This window comes from Bufo bufo, chromosome 8, assembly GCF_905171765.1.
Source record: "Bufo bufo chromosome 8, aBufBuf1.1, whole genome shotgun sequence".
Classification (NCBI taxonomy): Eukaryota; Metazoa; Chordata; class Amphibia; order Anura; family Bufonidae; genus Bufo; species Bufo bufo.
Genome location: NC_053396.1, coordinates 32,941,562 through 32,963,585, shown reverse-complemented (window position 1 = coordinate 32,963,585; position 22,024 = coordinate 32,941,562). Strand labels below are relative to the sequence as shown.

Below are 22,024 nucleotides of genomic sequence, written 5' to 3'. Positions count from 1 at the left end.
CTATTTTCGGAGCTACTCTAGAAATAAATGGACAGCACGTTGCGCGTGCGTGTTTGCGCGCTCTCTTTTACATTCAGGGTCCTAGCGATATGCCACCAATGTTCCAGAGGAGACAACCCTTTTAAGCGATCAGGCATTTCGCCTAAGAGCATCCTATTAGGGCATTGGTCTTCTAGCAATGATCCTATAGTGGTGGGGGATGTGTGTAGTCTAGGCTCTTGGCCGGGATTCTTAGAGGTGTTGCTCTATGCTCCTCCTTTCCAGCTGAAGAGGCCGTGAGACAGTGGAAGAGAATCATTTCCCTGTCAGAGCTGAGGGAGGCAGCGAGGGGAATCTGTCCAAACCATCGCCCCTCCAGCAGCCATCTGCTCGCACTGCCTGGTACATGTATATAGCGGGGTGGACTGTCTGCAGCAACCATGTGGGGATCTATAGAGTGCCTGCTCCTCTGCCTCGTCTTCTGCGCTGGAGCAGCAGCAAACAGCAAGGTAGGAGGCTTCTCACTTCAAGTATTCTTTATGGAGTTTGGCCAGCAATGGGTGGCATCAGGAAAAGGGAAAGTTTGGCTGGAAAACATCTGTGATGATGGAAGTCGCCTCCTGTCTATGGCGCTATCAGTGATTCCATGCTCCTGTCAGGATAGTCTATGCTGGAGAATACCCAGGAGCTCCAGGAGCCTGTCTGATCCCTTTGAAGTTTTTCGGAAAATCTTGGGTCTCTATTGACTTGCCTTTATGACATTTCCTCTTGTGCTGCATCTGCTCCCCAGGCTTTGTATGGCATCTGAGCCAAATATCTCACATTAAATCACTGCTTCTTGATTCCAGCAGCTGCCCTCCTGTGGGCTAAGATGGGTGGCAGGTGCCCAGTCATGTGACGGCTTGTAGAGGGGGGCACAAACTTTCTTCTTGATTGGGGGGACGCTGCGATTCCATTGAAAAAGGTGGCACGTGCATATAGTGTTTTAGGGTGACGGTTTCTAGCTTCGCAAGGGAAGATTTGTGTAATGCAGTGATTTATATAGAAATGTAGCAGAGCTGACTTTGTTATTTAAGTGTTTGGTCTCTCGTAAGTCTGGTAACGTGTTAGCCGGTAGAAAACAGGTCTATTGCTCTCACTATAAGGGCTCGTTCACACGACCGTATGGCTTTTTCAGTGTTTTGCAGTCCGTTTGTAACGGATCCATTTTTTCCGTTATTTGTTTCAGTAGTGTTTCCGTTTCCATTCCGTTTTTCCGTTCCGTTTTTCCGTATGGCATATACAGTATACAGTAATTACATAGAAAAAATTGGGCTGGGCATAACATTTTCAATAGAATGGTTCCGCAAAAACGGAACGGATACGGAAGACATACGGAGTACAGTTCGCAAAAAAAAGGAACACATACGGAAATGCATCTGTATGTCTTCCGTATCCGTTCCGTTTTTTCAGAACCATCTATTGAAAATGTCATGCCCAGCCCAATTTTTTCTATGTAATTACTGTATACTGTATATGCCATACGAAAAAACGGAACGGAAAAACGGAATGGAACCGGAAACACTACTGAACGGAATGGAAAAACGGACCAGAAACAGAAACGTAACGGAAACAAAAAACGGAACAAGGGATTTGTGAAAAACGGACCGCAAAACACTGAAAAAGCCATATGGTCGTGTGAAAAAGGCCTAAACGCGACGGAAAAAACGGAAATACGGAAACGGAATGCATACGGAGTACATTCCGTTTTTTTTGCGGAACCATTGAAATGAATGGTTTTGTATACAACTGTATACGGAACGCAAAAAACGGCCCGAAAAACGGGAAAAAAATTAAAAAACGGTGGTGTGAAAGAGGCCTTATGCAGTAATTTATATAGAAATGTAGCAGAGCTGACTTTGTTATTTAAGTGTTTGGTCTCTCTTATTTAAAAAAAAAAAGCCTGGTAACGTGTTAGCCGGTAGAAAACAGGTCTATTGCTCCAAGGCCTCTTTTTTCCATTTACGTTTCGTTTTTTGCGTTCCGTATACGGACCGTATACAGAACCATTCATTTCAATGGATCCGCAAAAAAAAAAAAAAACGGTACTCCGTATGCCTTCCGTATCTGTATTTCCATTTTTCAATTCCGTTCAAAGATAGAACATGTTTTATTATTGTCCGCATAACGGGGGCCAGCTGTTCCGTAAAAAAAACGGAATGCACACGGACGTCATCCGTAATTTTTGCGGACCGCAAAATACTGAAAAAGCCATACGGTCGTGTGCAAGAAGCCTAAGGGCTCATGCACATGGCCGAAAGTGTTTTTCAGCCCGCACATCGGGTATCCGCAAAAACACTGACCCCAGCCGAGTGCATGCCATAATACATAAGAATGTCCCATCCTTGTCCGCAAGTTCCGTTAGAATAGAACAGGTTGAGACGAATAGGTCCACATAACTAAAACCATGCCCGTGTGCATGAGCCCTCAGAGAGAGAGAGTCTTGCAGGTGGGACCTCAGTTCTATGTCAGCTATTAAAGGCATCCTACCTGTAAGAATCTTAAAGGGGTTTCCTATATTAATGACCTATCCTCATCAATATCAGATCAGTGGGGTCGGCTCCCAGCACGGCCACCAATCAGCTGTTTGAAGAGAATGCAGTACTCGCACGAGGGGGTGCTGGGTGTCGGACCCCCGCTGATCTGATATTGACGGCATATCCTATAGGAAAACAGACAACCCCTTTAACAAGGGCAGTAATCCTTTTCTTATTTTTTTCTCTTTGTTTCTGTATCTTGATGGCTTATTAGTTGTTATGTGCGTAGGACCCCCATTGATCGGTTTTCTTTGGGCATACGGGGGACGGTAGTTGTCCCAATGCTTACTCTTTCACTGTATGGCGTGGTAATGCCGACTGCACCTAATTCCACATAGAGGTACACATTGAGAACGGACTATATCCGTTTTTCCTATGGGCTCCCGTATGCCTATATACTGCCATATGTCGGAGCCTACTGTTCCAGATGTATACTGGGAAGTCCTCCCAACATGTGTCTCCGACGTAAGGCAATAACAAAGTGTGAACAGAGGTGCCATGAAGATTGCGACATCGCATCTAATGATTTCAAGAGGGCTGTGATGCAACGCTATTGGATTTTCGGTTGCAAAACAAATGTTTTTGGTAGCCCCAGCCTAATACTGTGCTATTATCATTGGAAGAATATGGAAAGGTTGAAGTAAATTTGTGTTGTTAGTATGCAGCGACTGTGGCTGCGCGTAATGTGGCACGTGCTGTACAACAAGCACAGAAAAACATGACTACCGCAACGTGAGCGTAGTGAGTTGTGCCAAATAGCAAACTCAGCAAAATCCGTTTTTTGCGTTCCGTATACGGACCGTATACAGAACCATTCATTTCAATGGATCCGCAAAAAAAAAAAAAACGGAAGGTACTCCGTATGCCTTCCGTTTCTGTATTTCCATTTTTCCATTCTGTTCTATATCAGACGATCTTAGCTGTTTTCCATTAACCACATGACTTGATCAGGCCTCATGCACACGACTGTATTTTTGGTCCGTGTCCCATCCACATTTTTTGCGAATCGCACACGGATCCTTTCATTTCTATGGGTGCGCAAAAAAAAATGGACAGCACACGGATGTTATCCTGTCCTATTCCTGGCCGTTTTGCAAGCAAGAATAGGCTTTTTACAGTGGGTCCCGAAAACATTGCGGGATGCACATGAATCACATCCGTAGTTTGCGGATCCGCGGTTTGTGGACCCGCGATTTGCGGCTCCAGAGACTGAACCGAAGAATCGTCAGACCCCTGGAACACCTGACAAAGGGTTGTGTCACATGAGAGATTCCCCTCCAGGACTGTCTAAGTGGAAACTGGTCTCCTGCTTGACACTGGAGTCAATGGGGCAGAAAATCCTACTAGCGGTTTCTTCAGGAGGCCAGTTAGTGAACAGGTGAACGGTCGTAGAAACCGTCTGTAGAGCTCATGCATCTCATGGAGCAGTCTGTCACTTGAAACTAGAGACGCTGGAACGTTGGTCTATGTTACATGAATGAGTGATGTGATGTCTGATCTTTCCAACCATCCACTCAGAGCCACACAATGCTGCAGGAAATCCCCAAAATCTAAAGCTGGCATACACATTAGACAATTGCTATAATCACAAGATAACGCCCATTTGGTTGTCGGGTGCCTTTCCTTATCCCCACATGCATGTGTTGTGAATGGGACAGGGGAGAGAGCTTCTGCCAGACACTTATGACTAGTTTCACATATGTGTTAAAGCTATCCGGTAGGCACCTGCAGAGGAATAGCCTGCCGACATTTACCGTATCCGGTATAGCCGGCGTCCTTTAACTTTCATGGGACCCAGCGGGGAATGTGGCCAGTTTCCGGCGTGGGTGGCGGGATTCGGTCCGGAAAAAAACTCCCAGCATTCATGGTGGAAACAGGCCAGGTCCCTACCGGGTCCTATTATAGTCAATGGGGCCAGGCGGTGCTCCGGTCCTCTCTCCGGCCATGCCAGGAAAAGCCTGCCGAATAGTAGCCTTGAAGACTATGTACACCTTCGTGGGCAATTTTTGTTTATGATTGCATTTTACTCATTTTTGGATAAAATTTTTATTTTCAATTGGCCTTTATTCAAAATATTGAGCCATTTTGTCACAAAGGGTTAACTGTTTTTCTAGCTGTGTGACTGGTACTTGTGCCGGTCATGTAATAAACCTTGTCTCTAAATCACTAAGAGGTCATAAACACTTATTTAAGCCACATTCTTATCAGTAAGAGAAGAACTGAGCTATAATCAGTGTGTATAAGGTCAGAGAGCAGAGATAAAGAGTCCATCAGCTCCCCAACTGATGGAAAAGAGAGAAAATCCAGAGGCTACTACTAGAGCATCTCAGCTCTGTACAGAAAAAAGGGCTTCATATTTTTTAATAAAGACCAATTAAAAAATGATTTTTAGCTCAAAATAAGTACAATGCAATAAAAAAAATTGTCCTCAAAGGTGTACATAGCCTTTAAAGTGTCACTGAGCTTTCAAAATACTTTTCATATGTCAAAAGTTTTGATTGGTGAGGGCACTCAGTGTTTGGTCTCAGACCCCCATCCATCAAAACCTCTAGCTCATAGTAGGAGACAGAATCAAGCCCTTCTCTCTCCTTGTTCTAGTGATCGCTGGGGGTCTCTGCATTCCGACCCCCACCATCAAAACTTTTGGTATGTCGCTAAGACATATCAAAAAGATTTTTTTTTACAGCTTAGTGGCCCTTTAATTCTCCAAGAACAGAAGGATGGGACATGTAGCTAACCAACTTGCTGAACCTCATACACAATAGATGCTTGGCTGATCAATATTGACCAGCTTTACTTGTACCTTATAGGGGTTTTCCCATTAAAGGGGTTGTGCCACGAAAAACATTCTGCATTTTTCAAACCAGCACTTGGATCTGAATGCTTTTGTAATTGCATGTCATTAAAAATGTTGCATAGCTACAGAATTATACAATAAAATATATCTGTATAGCGCCACCTGCTGTTTGTTTTTTTCCATATCTTTCTGTCCACCTCACTTAGGTGGTCGCACATGTTCAGTTCAAATCCTCAACTGCCACCAGCCATATCTTCTGATCGAAGCTGTGACAGTTAAAGGGAAAGAGCTGCAGCAGAATGGACACGCCCCCCTGAGAAAGAACACGCCCCCTGAGCTGCCAGCTTGATATAAATCTAGCAGAACAATTAATGTCCAGATCTTAGGATCCATGTGAGGTACAGGGCTGGTTTTAGCTTTTTTAGAAAGAGATTGGCATGCACTATATGATGGCTGATTTTCATTTTTTTACATCAATCATGACTTAACCCCTTTAACAGCATGTATAACCAATGTACGATGTCAGGGGGTCAGACTGCTGGGAGAAAATGGGGTCACCAAGTCCCTATGTGAATGGAGTGGTGGTTAATGGAACCCCTTTTAACTAGGAGAGATGTATATGCAGGTCTGGTTGGCTAGGTTAGGTTCTCTCCATGTCTGGTCTCTACATTTGGCTGTCCACAGGCTGTTATTAGACACATGTAGGCCAATAAAGCGACCTTCTGGCATATGCCATTGGCCAATAGAACAATATATAAAAAACCTATGCACTCCAGAAAACATGGTACCACGTGATGCAGGCATCTATAGTGCTCTCCTTGAGTGCTCCTTGGAAGCATTTGCCCTGTCATCTGTAGAAACAAATGATTGCCTCTATGAGCATCATAGGATCTAGCAAAGGCAGAAGACAGGGCAGACCATGGTGGTGCTGAAATGAGTCATCGGCATAGAGTAGACTAAATAAATTTGGAAAATGACCCCGTGATTTTGAAGAACGTTGCACCAGGACTGGTCACAATGAATGGAGAATGCCTAGTAGATGTGTCGGGGGCTGGACAGTTTGGTTTCTGTTTTGCCATGTTGCTTAGACTCCGAGTTGATGCAGGCCCCTTGCTGTATGATTTCACAGCTCAATGTCACGGCTACATGTCCATTGCTAAGTCTCCAGACAAGTGCTCATTCATGTCTGTTTCAGATGCTTTCCAGCAGAGGACTTCAACCTATAGCTCTCCGGCTGTTGTAGACAACGACTCCCAGCATTCCCTGACCGTGTGCGACTATCAGGGCATGCTGGGAGTTGTTGTTTGACAATATCTGGCTGAAGACCTGCTCTATAGAATGCGTTCTATGTTGGTTCTTATCACTCCCAGCCAAAGCATCATAGACTGCAGATTTTTTTTTTATTAGGTTAAATAAATTTTATTAAAAAACTGTAATAAAAAAAATCTCTCTCCGCCTCACCCACTTTATCTGACTTCCACGTTGGAAAAAAATAGAATAGGTGCTTTATAAATATGGAGGTCAGCCTGAACGCTATATTTCTCAATGTATTTACACCAGACAACTGGCATAATACATTGATAAATCTGCTTTCTTTCTATTAAAAAGCTGACTGCTTGCAGCCACCACTAGGGGGAGCTCAGTGCATAGGAATAGAAACTGAAATAAGCTCTTTTGCTTTGAGCTCCTCCTAGTGGCAGCTGCCTGGAAATGCAGTTTTTATTGTTGGTAAAAAAAACGTGCAGTGATGGGCCCCAATCGCAGTTGCATGGTCTCAGTTGAAAGGTACGCCACTGGTTCTGATAAATTATTGTGATGTCATGGTATTTTACTTAAAATCACATATGTACCCATAGCCGCATGCTTTGGCTTGATGTAAAACCGTAAGCGTTCTCATTATAGCAGTATAAGTACAGTAGATTCCCACCTATCAGACATTTAGGGCAGCTCTTTTGAGCATGTTATTAACAACTTCAGTTGGAATATTGTATTAGAGGGCATATGTCAGCATCATCAACCCTATTAAATCAGGCATTTCCCTGGTAGGGTTCATGCTGACTAAAATGATACATTTCTTTTGCCTCTAGGATTGATATTTGCACATTTATTGTTTTTTTTTTTACATTTATGCAAATAACCTATTTGGAGCACCAAGGGCCTGGCCATAGTGGTAGGAGCACCACTAGCACAGCACCCTTGTGCTCTCTGTACTTCCCCCTCCACTTTGATTGACAACTCTAGACCTCATTTAGCCTGTGTTCTTGTGCCAGCGCCAGTTCAGCCCAGTGACTGGGCACTTGTGCAGTAGATCAGATGCTGCTTCCCGAGCTTAGGAAGTAGAAAAAGGTCCATTGGGCAAGCATTGAGTTGGCTCAGTGACTCAGCACCTGCGCAGTGGATCTAATGAGCTTAGAAAGCAGCGCTAATAATATCCACTGCGCAGGCGCCAAGTCACTGAGCCGACTCGGAGCTGGCATGAGAACACAGAACTACATGAGATGTCTAGCCCTGTCAATCAAAAGGGAGAACACAGGGATGTTGCGATAGCGGTGCTCCAAGCGCTGCTGCCAGCACCTTGGTGCTCCAAATATGTAATCTATAACAATGACAATAAATCTGCAAATGTTAACCCTAGAGACAAAAGAAAGGTATTGTTTTAGTCAGCATGATCAACCCTACCGGGCCTGGTTTAATAGGGTTGATCATGCTGACAAATGCTCTTTAATCATTGTAGAATTAAAAGTTATGCACATTTCTAATATGCTTTTTGTGTCTATTACCATTTCATGATCTCAATTTGCTGTCAGTGAATGAAATCATTCATATTCACATCCAGAGACTGAAAATCTGAACAGACCATGTTCTGTTCACACCTGAGAGGTTTGATAGATATAATTGTATACAATCTAGTGTCACGGACATTCCCTTGACAGGTGGCAGGAGATCGGTAAGACTGGCAACACGTGGTTTTATCTGACATGTTTTCCGTTTGGATCAAATTACGTCTGTGTTGTTTCTGGTGCTCGCCACACCTTCTATCCCCAGGTCTGCTTATTATGGTCATTTAACCTTCTCTATTTATTGTTGCTTCTCCCACAATTCTGTGCGGTTTATAGCTTCTGTTTGGACCTTTAGATAGGTTGTGGTTGGATCTCGGCTGAGTTCATGGTGCCTTCCATTGCTCCTTTGAAGTTAAGTCTTTCCTTTCCCTTTTGTATTTTCTTTAAGGTTCTGTGTGTTGCATTTCTATATTGTTTGTATTAGGCCTGAAGGAGACTCCTGTTCGTCCCTGCCATTAGTACCAGGGTCCTATAGGGCTTGATAGGACTCTAGGTATTCCTGCGTATGAACTCACCTACCTTTGGGGTCTGTTCATACTGGTAGTCAGTCAGGATTTTGGTTAGGGTTTTCACTAGGAGGTGTCCATCTTCCTTCCCTAGTTCTCAGGCCTGATTCCCTGTTCCCTCCCTTCCCTCCTGTGCTCGGTGTGGTGTTTCCCTCCCACACCAAAGCGTGACATCTAGACAGTGCTCTCTGCAGGTTATTACCACTGGAAATAAACAAGAATGTTTTCATTCACTGACAACAAGCATATAAACATGGTGAGTTATTGTTTTATATATTTCTACTTATTCTGTAGTATAAAGGGGTTGTCCCACAAAAAACCTATTCTACATTTTACCAGCACCTGGATCTGAACATTTGTGTAATTGCATGTAATTAATCATTTAGTATAGCCTTTGAGTTATCCAATAATATCTGTCTGTCTGTATAGCGCCACCTTCTGTTTTCTCGTTTCCTTATTTCTTTGTCCACCTCGCTGAGCTGGTTGCACGTTTAGTTCCTAACTTCAACTGTCACCAGCCGGTTCTTCTCTTAGAAGCTGTGAGTTACAGGGAGAGAGCTGCTGCAAAAAGGACAAGCCCCCTGAGAAAGGACACAACTTTGAGCTGTGATAGGTAGAGAGCTGCAGCCAAAAGGACACACCCCCTGAAAAAAGACATTACCCCCTGAGGTGCCAGCTTGAAATAAACCTAGCAGAGCAATGTGAAGTCTATATATATGGCATCAAATAGCTGAGGGTTGGAAGATGCATTTATATAGGCTTTGGCCAAGACACATCTAAAAAGAACAAAGTAAGCTTTGTGTGTCCAGGTGCATAACTTGAAGTTCCTGGGCAATGCAAAATCTCTAACCAGCCCCCCCCCCCCCCCCCCCATCATGTGCCTACTATAATTCTGGTGTCTTATGTGGCAAATGGGCCTTTGGACTCTCTTAGGCAAAAGAGTTTGGGGGCAATTGCCATCTCTGTACCCCTGTAGCTTGTGCGTCCCTGGACATATCCTATTTTTCAATGTCCTCCTGCAGCTGTTGTGCGGAAGATGGCCATAGACATGTCCTTACATCCCATTCTTGGCCTTGAAATTGCCCAATACTTTCATCTCAGAGACCATAAAAAGAACTGAGGGCCAGCCATAGACATGTCCTTACATCCGATCCTTGGCCTTGTAATTGTCCAATTTTTTTCATCTAAGAGACCATAAAAAGAACTGAGGGCCGGCCATAGACATGTCCTTAAATCCGGACCTTGGCCTTGTAATTGTTCAATTCTTTCATCTCAGAAACCAAATACAAAAAAATACTGAGCTACAGATTTTCAACCACACTGAACTCTACTCTTATATTTTGTCCCAGGTAAACCCTTTGAAGTTTTTTCTTGCCTCAGTTACAGGGTTATCTACTGATTTGACCTCTGAGTCCAGAAGCCATCGTTCTCCGCCATCGCAACGTTCCTGGCTTCTGTTAAATCAGGAAACTATTCCCAGATGTTGGACAGTAGAAATCCATTCGATGTGGACAGCTGCTTCACACAATTCTTGTTTTCAGACAGCCCATTCAGTCCTGCGGCAGATTATGAGTGAGATTGACAGATTAAATGATACTAAGGCCGCGTTCTCATCTGTGCTTTGAATTCCAGTGGAGGAGGAGACTGCTGGAGTTCCCTGTATGCACCATAGCCGGATATACCACCATACACCATTGGATCCCCCTGAACTATAATGATATGCGGATGCATTCCGGCATATATACCGGTTTTCGGACACACAAAAAATGTTGAGTGTAGTAATTTCTGTCCGGCCGGAAAACTGGCATATATGCTGGATACAGTGACCAGAACAAGGCAGATGTGAACCCGGCCTAACAAGAGATTGAGAACAAAGTTTTATTTTTTTTTTCAAAAAATTTTCTTAATTTTTTAAGTGTTATTTAAAAAAAAAAAAACGACCGTCACTCTAACAATGGGAGTAATGTGGGACAACTAAAATATGTTTAACACTATTTAATAACATTTATATCATACAGTTCAATAAAATTGCAATACATAGATAAAAAGATACATATAAAATCTAGCAATAAGAATCTACTGGGTGGAATTGTGAGTCCAAGTATATACTATTGGTGTCCTCCTGAGGTAGCTTTCAGTATAATGTGGCTTTTATTCAATCATGGAGTGAATGAAAAAAGCGCATGATTTATATCGCATGGATGGTAATAAAAACGCCTGAGAATATATTGACGCGTATATGGTAGTATTACAGCGTATAGATAGTCTCTCTGTAGTGTTCCGACATATGATGCAATTTATTAGATAGTTACTCACTGTTTCGAGCTGGCTCTTGTTTCTGTGGCGTCCCACATGTAAGTGCTCTGAGCACCAAATCGTTTGTCGGATACGAAATTCTTTTGGAATTGTTTTCGGATACGAAAATTTCTTTCGATTTTTCGATAGTTTAAATTACGCAATGGAATTAATTCGGGCGTTGTCTCAGTCCGCAGCTGTTGTGCTGTATACTCCAAGTATCGTGAAGATAATCTCTACAGAGGGCATTGAATGTGAAAGTCCTTTTTTTAAAATTTTCATATAGATCGCATGGCCACGCCGCAAGGACTTTTGTGAGCGAATGTTTCTCAGCTTTCACAGACGCGTTTCGAAGTAATCACTACTTCTTCCCCAGTGGGTTCCTGAGGAACACCACCAATCACCATGAGTGAGGAGGTGGTGGTGCGTTTTTGAGTTTACATCCCCTTCATTGTTTGCCAACAATAAGGGCTCATGCGGGCACCGGCCGTGTGCACTCCGCATCACTTGAATGGGTCCACAATCCAGAAGGTCAGTGCTTCCATGGGGTTTCTCTCTGGGCCTCCGCACCGCAAAAAAATAGAACATGTCGAATGGGTCTGTTTGCGGAATCAGCACAGATGTTGCCCGTGCATTGGAGACTACAAATTGCGGTCCCCAATGCACGGAACGGCCGAACAACGGCCGTGTGCATGAGCCCTAAATCTGGACATTTTGTAACAACTGCACCTGGTATTAGCCACTACATTTTTATTTACTTGCTTGTAGTTTACTATGCCTTTGGTGGAATCAGCTCTGCCGACTTCTAGGTAGATACACAGAGGCCAACCTGAACATGCTGAGCTACAATGCATACCCCCAGTCTATGTTTAGTGTTAGGCTAGGATCACGCAGAGTATTTTCAGTGCCAAAATAAAAGTGATGCAGAATCCGCATCAGGTTTTTTTCCTGACGTGTTTTTTAATTCAGTTTTGGTCGTGGTTTCGGCAAGGATTTTCATTCCTGGCCATTTTCAATGGAATTCTGGACACATCAAAAATGGACAAGAATTTTTTTTTTTCAGGGCGTGGTTTCTAAAACCGCATGCAGAATAAAACAGCGCCGTATGGGTTAGCATGCAGGTTCGCTATTGAAATCAATGAGGAAGTTCTCCGTGCATTTTTGACATGGATTTTTGGTGCGAAATCCATGCCTAAAAAGCTCTGTGTGAATCTCGCCTTACTGCTCAGCCTCATTGCATTGAACAGGAACGAGCTACAATATCAGACACGTCCATGAACAAGAATGGCGCTGTTTTTATCCTTTTTTCTGATCTTGGACGACCCCTTCAATTTTGGAAGAAAAACGTGCCTAAAAATGTATCCAGTGCCACTTACATAATGGACTATAGGGAGTGTTTTCTTGACATTTTCACACGCCTTAATTTTATTTATATCAACTCAATTAAAGTTCCTGTCATTTTCTACAGTGGAAGGATAATTAGTGAAGAGGCCACAAACAAAGGCTGTAGATGTCACGCTTCAGACGTGCGGCCGACAGGAAATTCCTATCATAAACCGTAGTCACGTTACCCCCCTTATAATCCTGCTGAAACGGAATCTACATCAAAAGCTTTGACGTGCTGGAAGTGGTTTTACCAAGTGCTTTTACAACATATTAGAAGACGTATCATGTGAACGACCCTTTTCCCGACAGTGTACTAAATGACAAGAACATTATTATTACTGACTGTGCAATCACATGGAGAACATGGTAACTTGTGTCAGACATGCTCATTGCATGTACAGGAATCTGGACTTCGTTGCAGGGCAACCACCAGGCTGCTGCCTCTTCAAGTAGTCTCTGTTCAAGTGACTGCTGACCTACGGGGGTCATTAGACACCGGAGAGATCAGGCAAAGGAATACAGGCTAAGGTCAGGGCAGGCAGGATATATTCAGTCCGTTAAACAGTCTGAGGTCAGGGTGGACAACTAAGGGTCAGAACAGAGTTAGGTCAATTCCAGAAGTCAGGCAGTAGTCAATACATGGGACAGGCAAACAAACTGACACCTCTGCAGAAAACTGACATACTAGAACCTATTACTCAGGCACCTTTCCACAGGGGCAGTGAGAGGCATTGCCGGCAGGAAGCAGGCCTCAGCTTTGGTAGAAGGACATTTTTACTCGGGAGGCCGAGACTGCCAGGGAGGGAGTTAAGAACTCCAGCGGGACCTGGCTGCCAGGTAAGCAAAGCAGTGGCCGTGTCCACCAGCAGGAGAGGAGCGGTGGTTGGTATGGACTGCTGCAATAACAAAATTTGCATCCACAATGATCCACTCATTTCTGTGGGACCGTGCACACATCCGTATTTTTTGCAGGTTCGTTTAGCCGTTCCACAAATTGTAGAACAAGTCCTTTTCCGGTTTGTGTTGCACGCAAGAATAGCCCTTTCTATTGATCAGAGTGGGAAAAAAATGCAGAGTGCACATGGAAGGTATTCATCTTGTGTGGATCCTGGAATTGCGGACCTAAATATGGACATGGCTGCGTGCATGAAGCCTAAATGTACTTTATAGCAAACATACTTAAAGGGTCACTCCAGGCATAAACTAAAAATCAATCCAGTTTCACATTTTCCCCTCTGTGGGAGGGGCTTAGTTGTGCACACCTACCCACTGACTTGTATATACTGAGAGGTAATTGCCATATGGCTGACTCTGTTATTGGCCTTGGAGTCATGGAGTCATGAAGATGGCAGCCACTTCACAGAAATAAAAGGGAACAAAAAGCCTGAACAATGTCAAAGTAGGGAACACATCTAAAGAACAAGTGATGGCTGATTTTCCTGTTTTTGACCGACACACAGCCCTTTAATACAAGACAATGACACCAGTTCCATACAGTGTTGGACTAGGGTATCTAGTGCCCACCAGTAAAGTTGATTTGAGTTTGTTAAATAATCTGCCCAGTTTTAGATGGTGTATCCGGCCTATCAATATGTAGTGCAGTCAATCTACTGTGCCATGTGCCACTTGTGCAGGGCATGGGTGACTAAGGGCCCACTTTGCTCTGGACCCCACCAGTGAATTCACCTGTTCCCCTGTGGGCCAATCTGAGTTTGGTTCCATACCCTAAAATGCAGTTGCATCTACTGAATGGGCTGATCTGGGAGGCAGGACAAACCATGCCACCTAGACTAATGTACACCCTACAATAGGCTCTGGCTTAAAGTATAACTGTCATATTATATTTTTTGGGAGTATTGGATTGTGGTGATTAATATCACCTTGGTGGCCCTATTTCAACTTTTCACTGTGTATTCAATTACCCCTTAATTCCACAGTTTTGTTCCCTGTACTGCCTACTTTTACCTGTTCTTAAAATAGGGTTGCTAGGCATGGTCCGTCTATGTGTTGAAGGACGGAGCACCAGAAGCATGCTGACAGCCAGGGACTGTAAGTAAGTGATTAAAGCCAGGTCCTCCCCAGCAGCTGATAACAGTGCCTGGGCTGTGTGCACTTCTCCCTGTCCCTGCGCTTGGCAGACGCTCCCTCACTCAGCAGAGCTGGAGAATGCAGAGTTGGAGCAGTGCAGACCAGGGAAGGGAGATCTGCCATCTGCTCAGTGTATAAATGAAAGCAACATGTGGTAAGAGGACCCCTTTGTGCTGCAGGAGATTAACCCCTTTAGGGGGGGGGAGGGCTCTGGTTACTGACACTTTTGGCGGGCTATTGTTACTGGCTAGTGAGGGCAGGCGGGATTAGCCTCAGGGTGAGGGCAGTGGCGGCCATCTTAACTGAATAGTGACATTGCAGTTTTATGCAGACTGGTTGCTAAGGGCTGAATCTTATTAAATATGGGGTAAGTCAGTCTAATAGTAACTGATTCTGGAATATCATGTTATTAGTAACTACATATATGAAAATTGAAATTAGGGTCTAAGTGTGACAGTTATCCTTTAAGCTAGTCATACATAGGATAAATGTTGGCCAAATACACCAATTTGTGTATAAGTGGTCCCCTTAAATTTCTGTATATGTATTGTGGGGTTTCACTCTGGTAGACAGGATTAGTGGACGCAGTATAGAGGCAACAACAAGTTCTTTGGATCAAACAGTTCAGTGTTTTATTCACACTTGAGGCAAGTGACAAAACAAGCAGTCATATTCAAACAAAAAGTTACCTTGCTGTGTTGGTGGTAATTCACACCATGCAGCAATTCTGCCTCAAAGAATCCTTCCTGATAGCAGCACCAACCTGTTTTCACGCCAAACAGGTAGCAAGCCTTCATCCAGACAAGGCTTCCAGATCCCAACACAGAGACATGGCTTCTGAGCCCAGCTGCCTATTTAAGGACAGCCAGGTGCAGCCAAAACCCGGACCGGCACTTCAAATCTGGTCTGGTATTTGACCTCATCTGGCTGTAAATCAGCCCAACAGCACATGGGTGGAAAATACCTGTTTTCCCAGACAAAACCTCTCACTGTGTCACAGTATTTTTTATGTATTGTAATTCCTAAGTTCAGGCTGGCATTGTCATTACATCTATTCGCCCCTAGGTGTGTTGGCGCCACATACTATATATAGCTTGGGGTTTGCTGACTCAGTGTGTAGAAAGGAAACAGAGGGGAGAAGCAAGTGTATGGAGGAGCAGAGCAGGCTCAGTCCAAAATGTAGCTGCCTTTCTTTCCTCTGAGCCCTGATCAAGCCTGGAGAGGACAGACCAAGTAGTCACAGCAGCCCAGCACAGACAAGTGATTCTATGTACGAATATAGAGAAAGTCTAGTGAAGATTAGAGCCTAGCCAAGGGACTTCACAAGCATCAGTGACCGGGAGGAACTTAAAGGTACCTGGACACAACTGGATAATTATTGCGCAGAATTATCCTTTTTCACTAAATGCCTTCTGGGACATAGTGAACCTGAATATTTCAGGAGAGCATCCTGCATATAATAATGTAGCAGAGAGTTTGCCTGCCATGAGAGAGAACGCCTTTATTGGATTGCTCAGTATAAATTAAGGAAACCATTATATTCCGTACCTGAGTGCTAGAGATTGGACTTAAAGTAGAACTATCTAGGAAGAGAACTTTTGTCTTGCCTGTAAAGTAACAGCATTAGGAAAACATCTCAACTGACAATTGCCAGACCTGTTAGCTAAACTAATTATGCCAAATAACTGCACTGTACTGTTGAACTGTACCAACGGTTCTGAGACATTTGATTTAATTAAATGTTCAACTGTTTCTACTACAACTGACTCGCCATCCTTTCTACTACCCTCAACATTTGCACCTTACGGTGCTAGAGTCACGAACACAGGGGCCCAGCTGCCAAAGCACCTTAAACACCTATAACATCTAGGGCACCTCAACTTCCATCTGGCTGGTGTTCCCTGCAATAAAGAGTGCCCCGGAGGATTTAGTGCTGATCTCCCTTCAACTGCACACCGGCTCAGGGAGCTGCAGAAAAGTGAGTACGACTACTACCCCCCATTCGGCACACCACCGTAACGCTCACTGTCCCCTGTGGCCCGGACGTTGGTTGACCAGCTGAGGTGACTCTCCCCAAATGGCAGATGTTGGGGGAGACAAGCATTTGGCAGTGGGATCTCCCCTGTCGATCCTTTTGCTTTTGGGGAGGCACGTCTGGCCGCAGCTTTCTCCCAATTCAAGACATGTGCCGAGCCGAGCTTACATGTGTATGGAGGGTTGGAAGAGTCTAAGACAGCCTTAGGGCTCATGTACACGATCGTATGTATTTTGCAGTCCGCAAAAAATACGGATGACGTCGTGTGCATTCCGGAACAGCTGGCCCCTAATAGAATAGTCCTATCCTTGTCCGAAACGTGGACAATAATAGGACATGTTCTATGGTTTTGTGGAATGACATACGGAAAAAGAATGCACACGGAGTAACTTCTGTTTTTTTTTTTGACCCATTGAAATGAATGGTTCTGCATACGGTCCTCAAAAAAACGGAACAGACACGGAAAGAAAATATATTCGTGTGCATGAGCCCTTAGACAGCAATAGCAAGAGATCAACAGGATATTTTTGTGACACCCGCTTGCAGAACATCAAATGTTCAAATGACATACCACTGGTCTAGGATGAAGATGAAGCTTCCAGTCTGGTATGTGAATTAACCCCGTGCTGCCACCACCACCAGAGATCCTGAATATACTGTGTGGTCCTTTAATCCTTCCCTTATTAGTACTTGTGAAGGTCGTGTTATACCAATTAACTGAGTGGCATTTTGGCATTTTTCATTAACCTCTCCTGACACGTCTGTTTTAGTAAATACTTGTATTCCCCATGTAATACCATTTGTGCGTTGGGCAATTCCTTTGTTATTCCTCCTAGAAATATAATACATTTATAAATTGACAACGGGGTGATACTGGCAGCACTAATTGGATAATGTAAGACTATGTAGGGACACAGCCCCAACAGGTAACACGTAGCTGACAATTTATTCATACATCTCTAGTAGTACCATGCTGATCCCATTATAGTCAATGGACGACAATAGGGATGAGCGAATCAACTTCAGATGAAACATCTGAAGTCGATTCGCATAAAACTTCGTTTCAATACTGTGCTCATTACAGTATTAGAATGTTTTGGCTCAGATGATCCGAAGTTATTACTATGAAAAGTCTTTCGAGACTTTGCGTAATAACTTCATAAATTGATTTCTACTGTAAAAAAAACATTTTTTTTATAACTGTATTTTTATTACAGTATTTTCCCCCCCAAATACAATACAAAAGTATGATCTGATTCGTACAAAAAACAGAAAAACACACAATGACATTATCAGATGAGAAGCATGGGGTTTACTATTAGAGGTGTAAATACCCAGAAAGCATACATATAAGTAGGGCTGTTCCGGGTATCGAATTTTCGATACCCAATCAATACTTTTGCCTGGTATCGACCTCGATACCAGGAGTTTCCTTTTTTCGATACTAGGCTTCGCTATTGCGCAGTCTAGTATCAGAGAACAAGGATCGCGCTGATCTAGCGTGCCCCATGTTCTCCTCAGCAGCACGGGGAGAAGGAAGCAGTCTCTCCCTCCCCCCTGTGCAGCGCTGCTGCCGCTGCTACCAATGAGGAGAGAGGGGCGGGCGCACTGTGCCTCTAATGAAAGTAAATGTGGGTGCTAGCGGGGAGCTGCGATTAGCGGCAGTTAACCCCTCAGGTGCCGCACCCACTTCCTGTATTAAATGTTAATTATATTATCATTGGTGGCGCAATGCGCCCTCCTCCCTAACAGAAAAAATAAAAATAAAAACTGCGCGATTCGCCATTTTTTTGTCACCTTGTCCCCCCAAAAAATAGGATCGGACTGTTCTATTATGGGCCAGACGTTCGATAAAATGCGGAATGCACGCATCTTTTTTTGGTGTTTCATTTCTTTCGCGTGATATCGAATGGTATCGAGTATCGCAGTACTTGTTTATGGTATCGAAACCGAATCAAAATTTTGGTATCGAAACAACCCTACATTCAAGGTTATACATAGATCTGCAAAGTCACGTGAAAAAGTAAGGTTGCAATTAAATAAGACCTAAATCTTCCACTGCCACCAGCCATATATTCTGTTACCAGCTGTGGCAGTTACAGGGAAAGAGCTACATGAGAAAGGACACGCCTCCTGAGAAAGGACACGCCTCCTGAGAAAGGACACACCCCTGAGAAAGGACACACCCCTGAGAAAGGACACACCCCTGAGCTGCCAACCTGAAATAAATCAGGACAATTGGAGCAATGAATGTGGAGATCTCTGGATCCATGTGAGGTACAGGGCTGGTTCTAACTTTGTTAGAAAGAGATTGTCATGTACTGTATGATGTCTGATGTTGATTTTTATTGTTTACAACATGGCATAACCCCTATAAGCGAGTACCGATCGAGTTGTCATATTGTCAGTCGCCTCTCATTCTTTGTTGTAATTGGCCGGTGTAAAAGGGCCCACACATGTTTTTGGGAATGGCATGTTTGGCTGAAAGTCTAGTGTTTAAGGGGAACTCCCTTACTGTCCCCGGACAGATGATGTCGGGGAGAGAAGAATCGGGCGAGGTGAATGTTTTTGCCCTATCCCTTTGTTCTCCCAGGAGATATGCTAAACATGTACATGTATGGAGGAACTGGTAAGGAGTCAGGAGAGACAGATGTATTCCCTAATCTATGATTCATTTGCCAGAAGGATTAAAGCTATAAAACCAGGTATAATTCCTGCTGAGGGTTGATCCTGCTGATTAAAACGATACCCGAAAGGTGAAATCTGTTTCCTTGTTTATGTAAATTAGGGTTTCAGTGCACCTCAGTTCCTCAATTTTTATACCCCTCTAACCTAGCCGTGTATCAGCGTCTTCTTGCCTGGCTCTGTAGTACCGTGTCTGCACCATGCACCACAGTTTCGACACATGCACACTAAACAACTGATGTACTGTGCATGCGCCATAGAAGAAAACTCTGTGTTCACTGGAAAAGATTTTTGCCATTGTTTTAATTGGCAGGATCAACCTCAGCATTGAATAGGATTGACAGATCCTCTTTAAAGGACATTCATGTATACAATAACCCAAAATGCGTATATAAAGCAATAATAATATTTTCTGCATTAGGAATAGTAACATTGGGTTTTGAATTCATTCATACTTTTGCAAGAGGAATAACAGAGGATTAGCACGTTAGATGGTTGGTCAATCCTGCTGAAATGGGCAGGTTCAGTTGACATTTATCTGTCGTGCATGGCCATCTTTAGCCTTTATACTGTAAGTACTGTCGTATGATGAAGACTATGCTGCGTAAGCGCGGAGCAGGAACCAGAAGACACTGCAGAGTTTTTGGTACACTGGAGCAGTAATGCAGTCGCTCTGCTGGTGTCAGCGCTTCCTGGTATTTTACTGTCGGTCGCACTCCTTTCACCCACCCATAAAAGAGGTGGGAGAACGATTAAATGTTCCAGTTGAATTCTCCTGGGTGTAGGTGTTTCTCTGCTGCCTATGTAAGGGGGATTCCATTATTAGACATGGCTGCAGGGTCAGATCACATTAACCCTTCGTGTGCTGTGCACTAAAATGTACTGGAATGAGAAAATGTTGCCCTAAGGTAAAACCTAACGGGGCACATTTACTACAAGACCAGGGATCAGCAACCTCCGGCACTCCAGGCGTTCTGAAACTACAACTCCCAGAGTTCTCCATTCACTTTTATAGAAGGGCTGAGCATGTTTGCATGCTGGGAGTTGTAGCTTCACAGCAGCTGGAGTGACGAAGGTTGCTGATCCCTGTACTAGATCATGTGACAGTGTGATATTCTAGTACAGTGGTGTCTAACTTCCAGCATTTCAGTTGTGGTGAAACTACGACTCTCACCATTTATTTCTATGGTGTTCTGAAAATAGCCAAGCAAGTGCGCATCTTGGGAGTTGTAGTTTTACCACAGTTGGAATGCCGGAGGTTAGCCATCACAGGGCTAGTATAACCGTCTATTGAGGGCTTGATAAATATGGCATTTAGGGCTCATGCACAAGAACGTACTTTCTTTCCGTGTCCGTTCTGGTTTCTTTTGTGGACCGTAAGCGGAACCATTCTTTTCAATGGGTCCGCAAAACAAGCGGAAGTTACTCCGTGTCCATTCCGTCTCCGTATGTCCATTCCTCAAAAAAATAGAACATGTCCTATTATTGTCTGTTTCGGACAAGGATAGTGCTGTTCTATTAGGGGTCAGCTGTTCCGTTCCGCAAAATACAGAGTACACATGAACGTCATCCATGAAAATACATACAGTCGTGTTCATGGGCCCTTATTCTGAGGAAAATGGTGCAATAACCTTGGCAGGTGGCAGGGCTTAAAGGGGTTGTCCCACAAAAATTATTCTACAGTTTTCAAACCAGCACCTGGATCTGAATACTTTTGTAATTGCATGTAATTTTGTATAGCCACAGAATTATTCAATATAATGTATCTGTATAGCTCCACCTGCTGTTTTTTTTTCTTATTTCTTTGACCTGCTCACTGAGATGGCCGCACATGCTCAGTTTTATCCTTCAACTGAAACTTGAGCTGTGATAGGGAGAGCATGGATACGCCCCCTGAGCTGTGATAGGGAGAGCTGAGACACGCCCCCTGAGCTGCAGCAGAAAAGACACTCCCCCTGAGCTGTCGGCTTGATATAAATCTAGCAGAGCAATGAATGAGGAGATCTCTGGATCCATGTGAGGTTTGTTAGAAAGAGGTTGTCATGGACTGTATGATGTCTGATTTTTATTTTTTACATTATTCATGCGATAACCCCTTTAACCATCTTTTTGTTCTACAGCAGACAGGAAAGAGGGGGGAGGCTCCTGCTGCAGCAAATTGTCTTACAGCTAGACACAGGGCAATGAGGAGGAGGGAGGCCCAGAGTAGGATTATTTATATATTTTTCAATATTTCAATATTTCAAAAATTGTATCATACGAAAGGTGGAGATTGAAGGAAGAAGTGCGGGAAAATGTTTGTAAATCTTTTTGAGCATTTTCTGTGTTTAGTGTCCCTCTAGGCCTCATGCACATGACCGTTGTTGTGTTCCGTGTCCGTTGTTCCATTTTCCGTGATTTTCTGCGGACCCATTGACTTTCAATAGGTCCGTGGAAAACTCGGATAATGCACCGTTTGTCATCCGCGTCCGTGATCCGTGTTTCCAGTCCGTCAAAAAAATATGACCTGTCCTAGTCAATGGGTCCGTGAAAAAACACGGAGGCACACAAGATTGTCGTCCGCATCCGTTTTTTTCCTATCATTTGCTTGGCAAACTTGACTTAGATTTTTTTTCATTTTCCTTCATGTCTGGTGATCCTCTAAAAATCAAGGGAGACACACGGAAACAAAAACGGAAACGGATCACGGAACAACGGAACCCCTTTTTGCGGACCACGTGTGCATGAGGCCTTAATCAGATGCCTTCCCCTTCTCCCCAGCGAGGCGCCTGATCCACCTACAGCTTGTTCAAAGCCTGGTTCTGCAGGCTGCACTGTAAGTTCCTATTAAAGGGATT

General features: G+C 43.9%; 1 protein-coding gene across 1 annotated transcript in view; it reads left to right on the top strand.

The window, feature by feature from the left end:
* Positions 1–312: 312 nt before the first annotated feature.
* Positions 313–22,024, top strand: part of OLFML2A (olfactomedin like 2A) — a 99,219-nt gene continuing 77,507 nt past the window's right edge. The window contains exon 1 of the mRNA XM_040442381.1: positions 313–488. Coding sequence (XP_040298315.1) covers positions 420–488 — 69 coding nt within the window. The 5' untranslated portion in view covers positions 313–419. The remainder of the gene's footprint in view (positions 489–22,024) is intronic.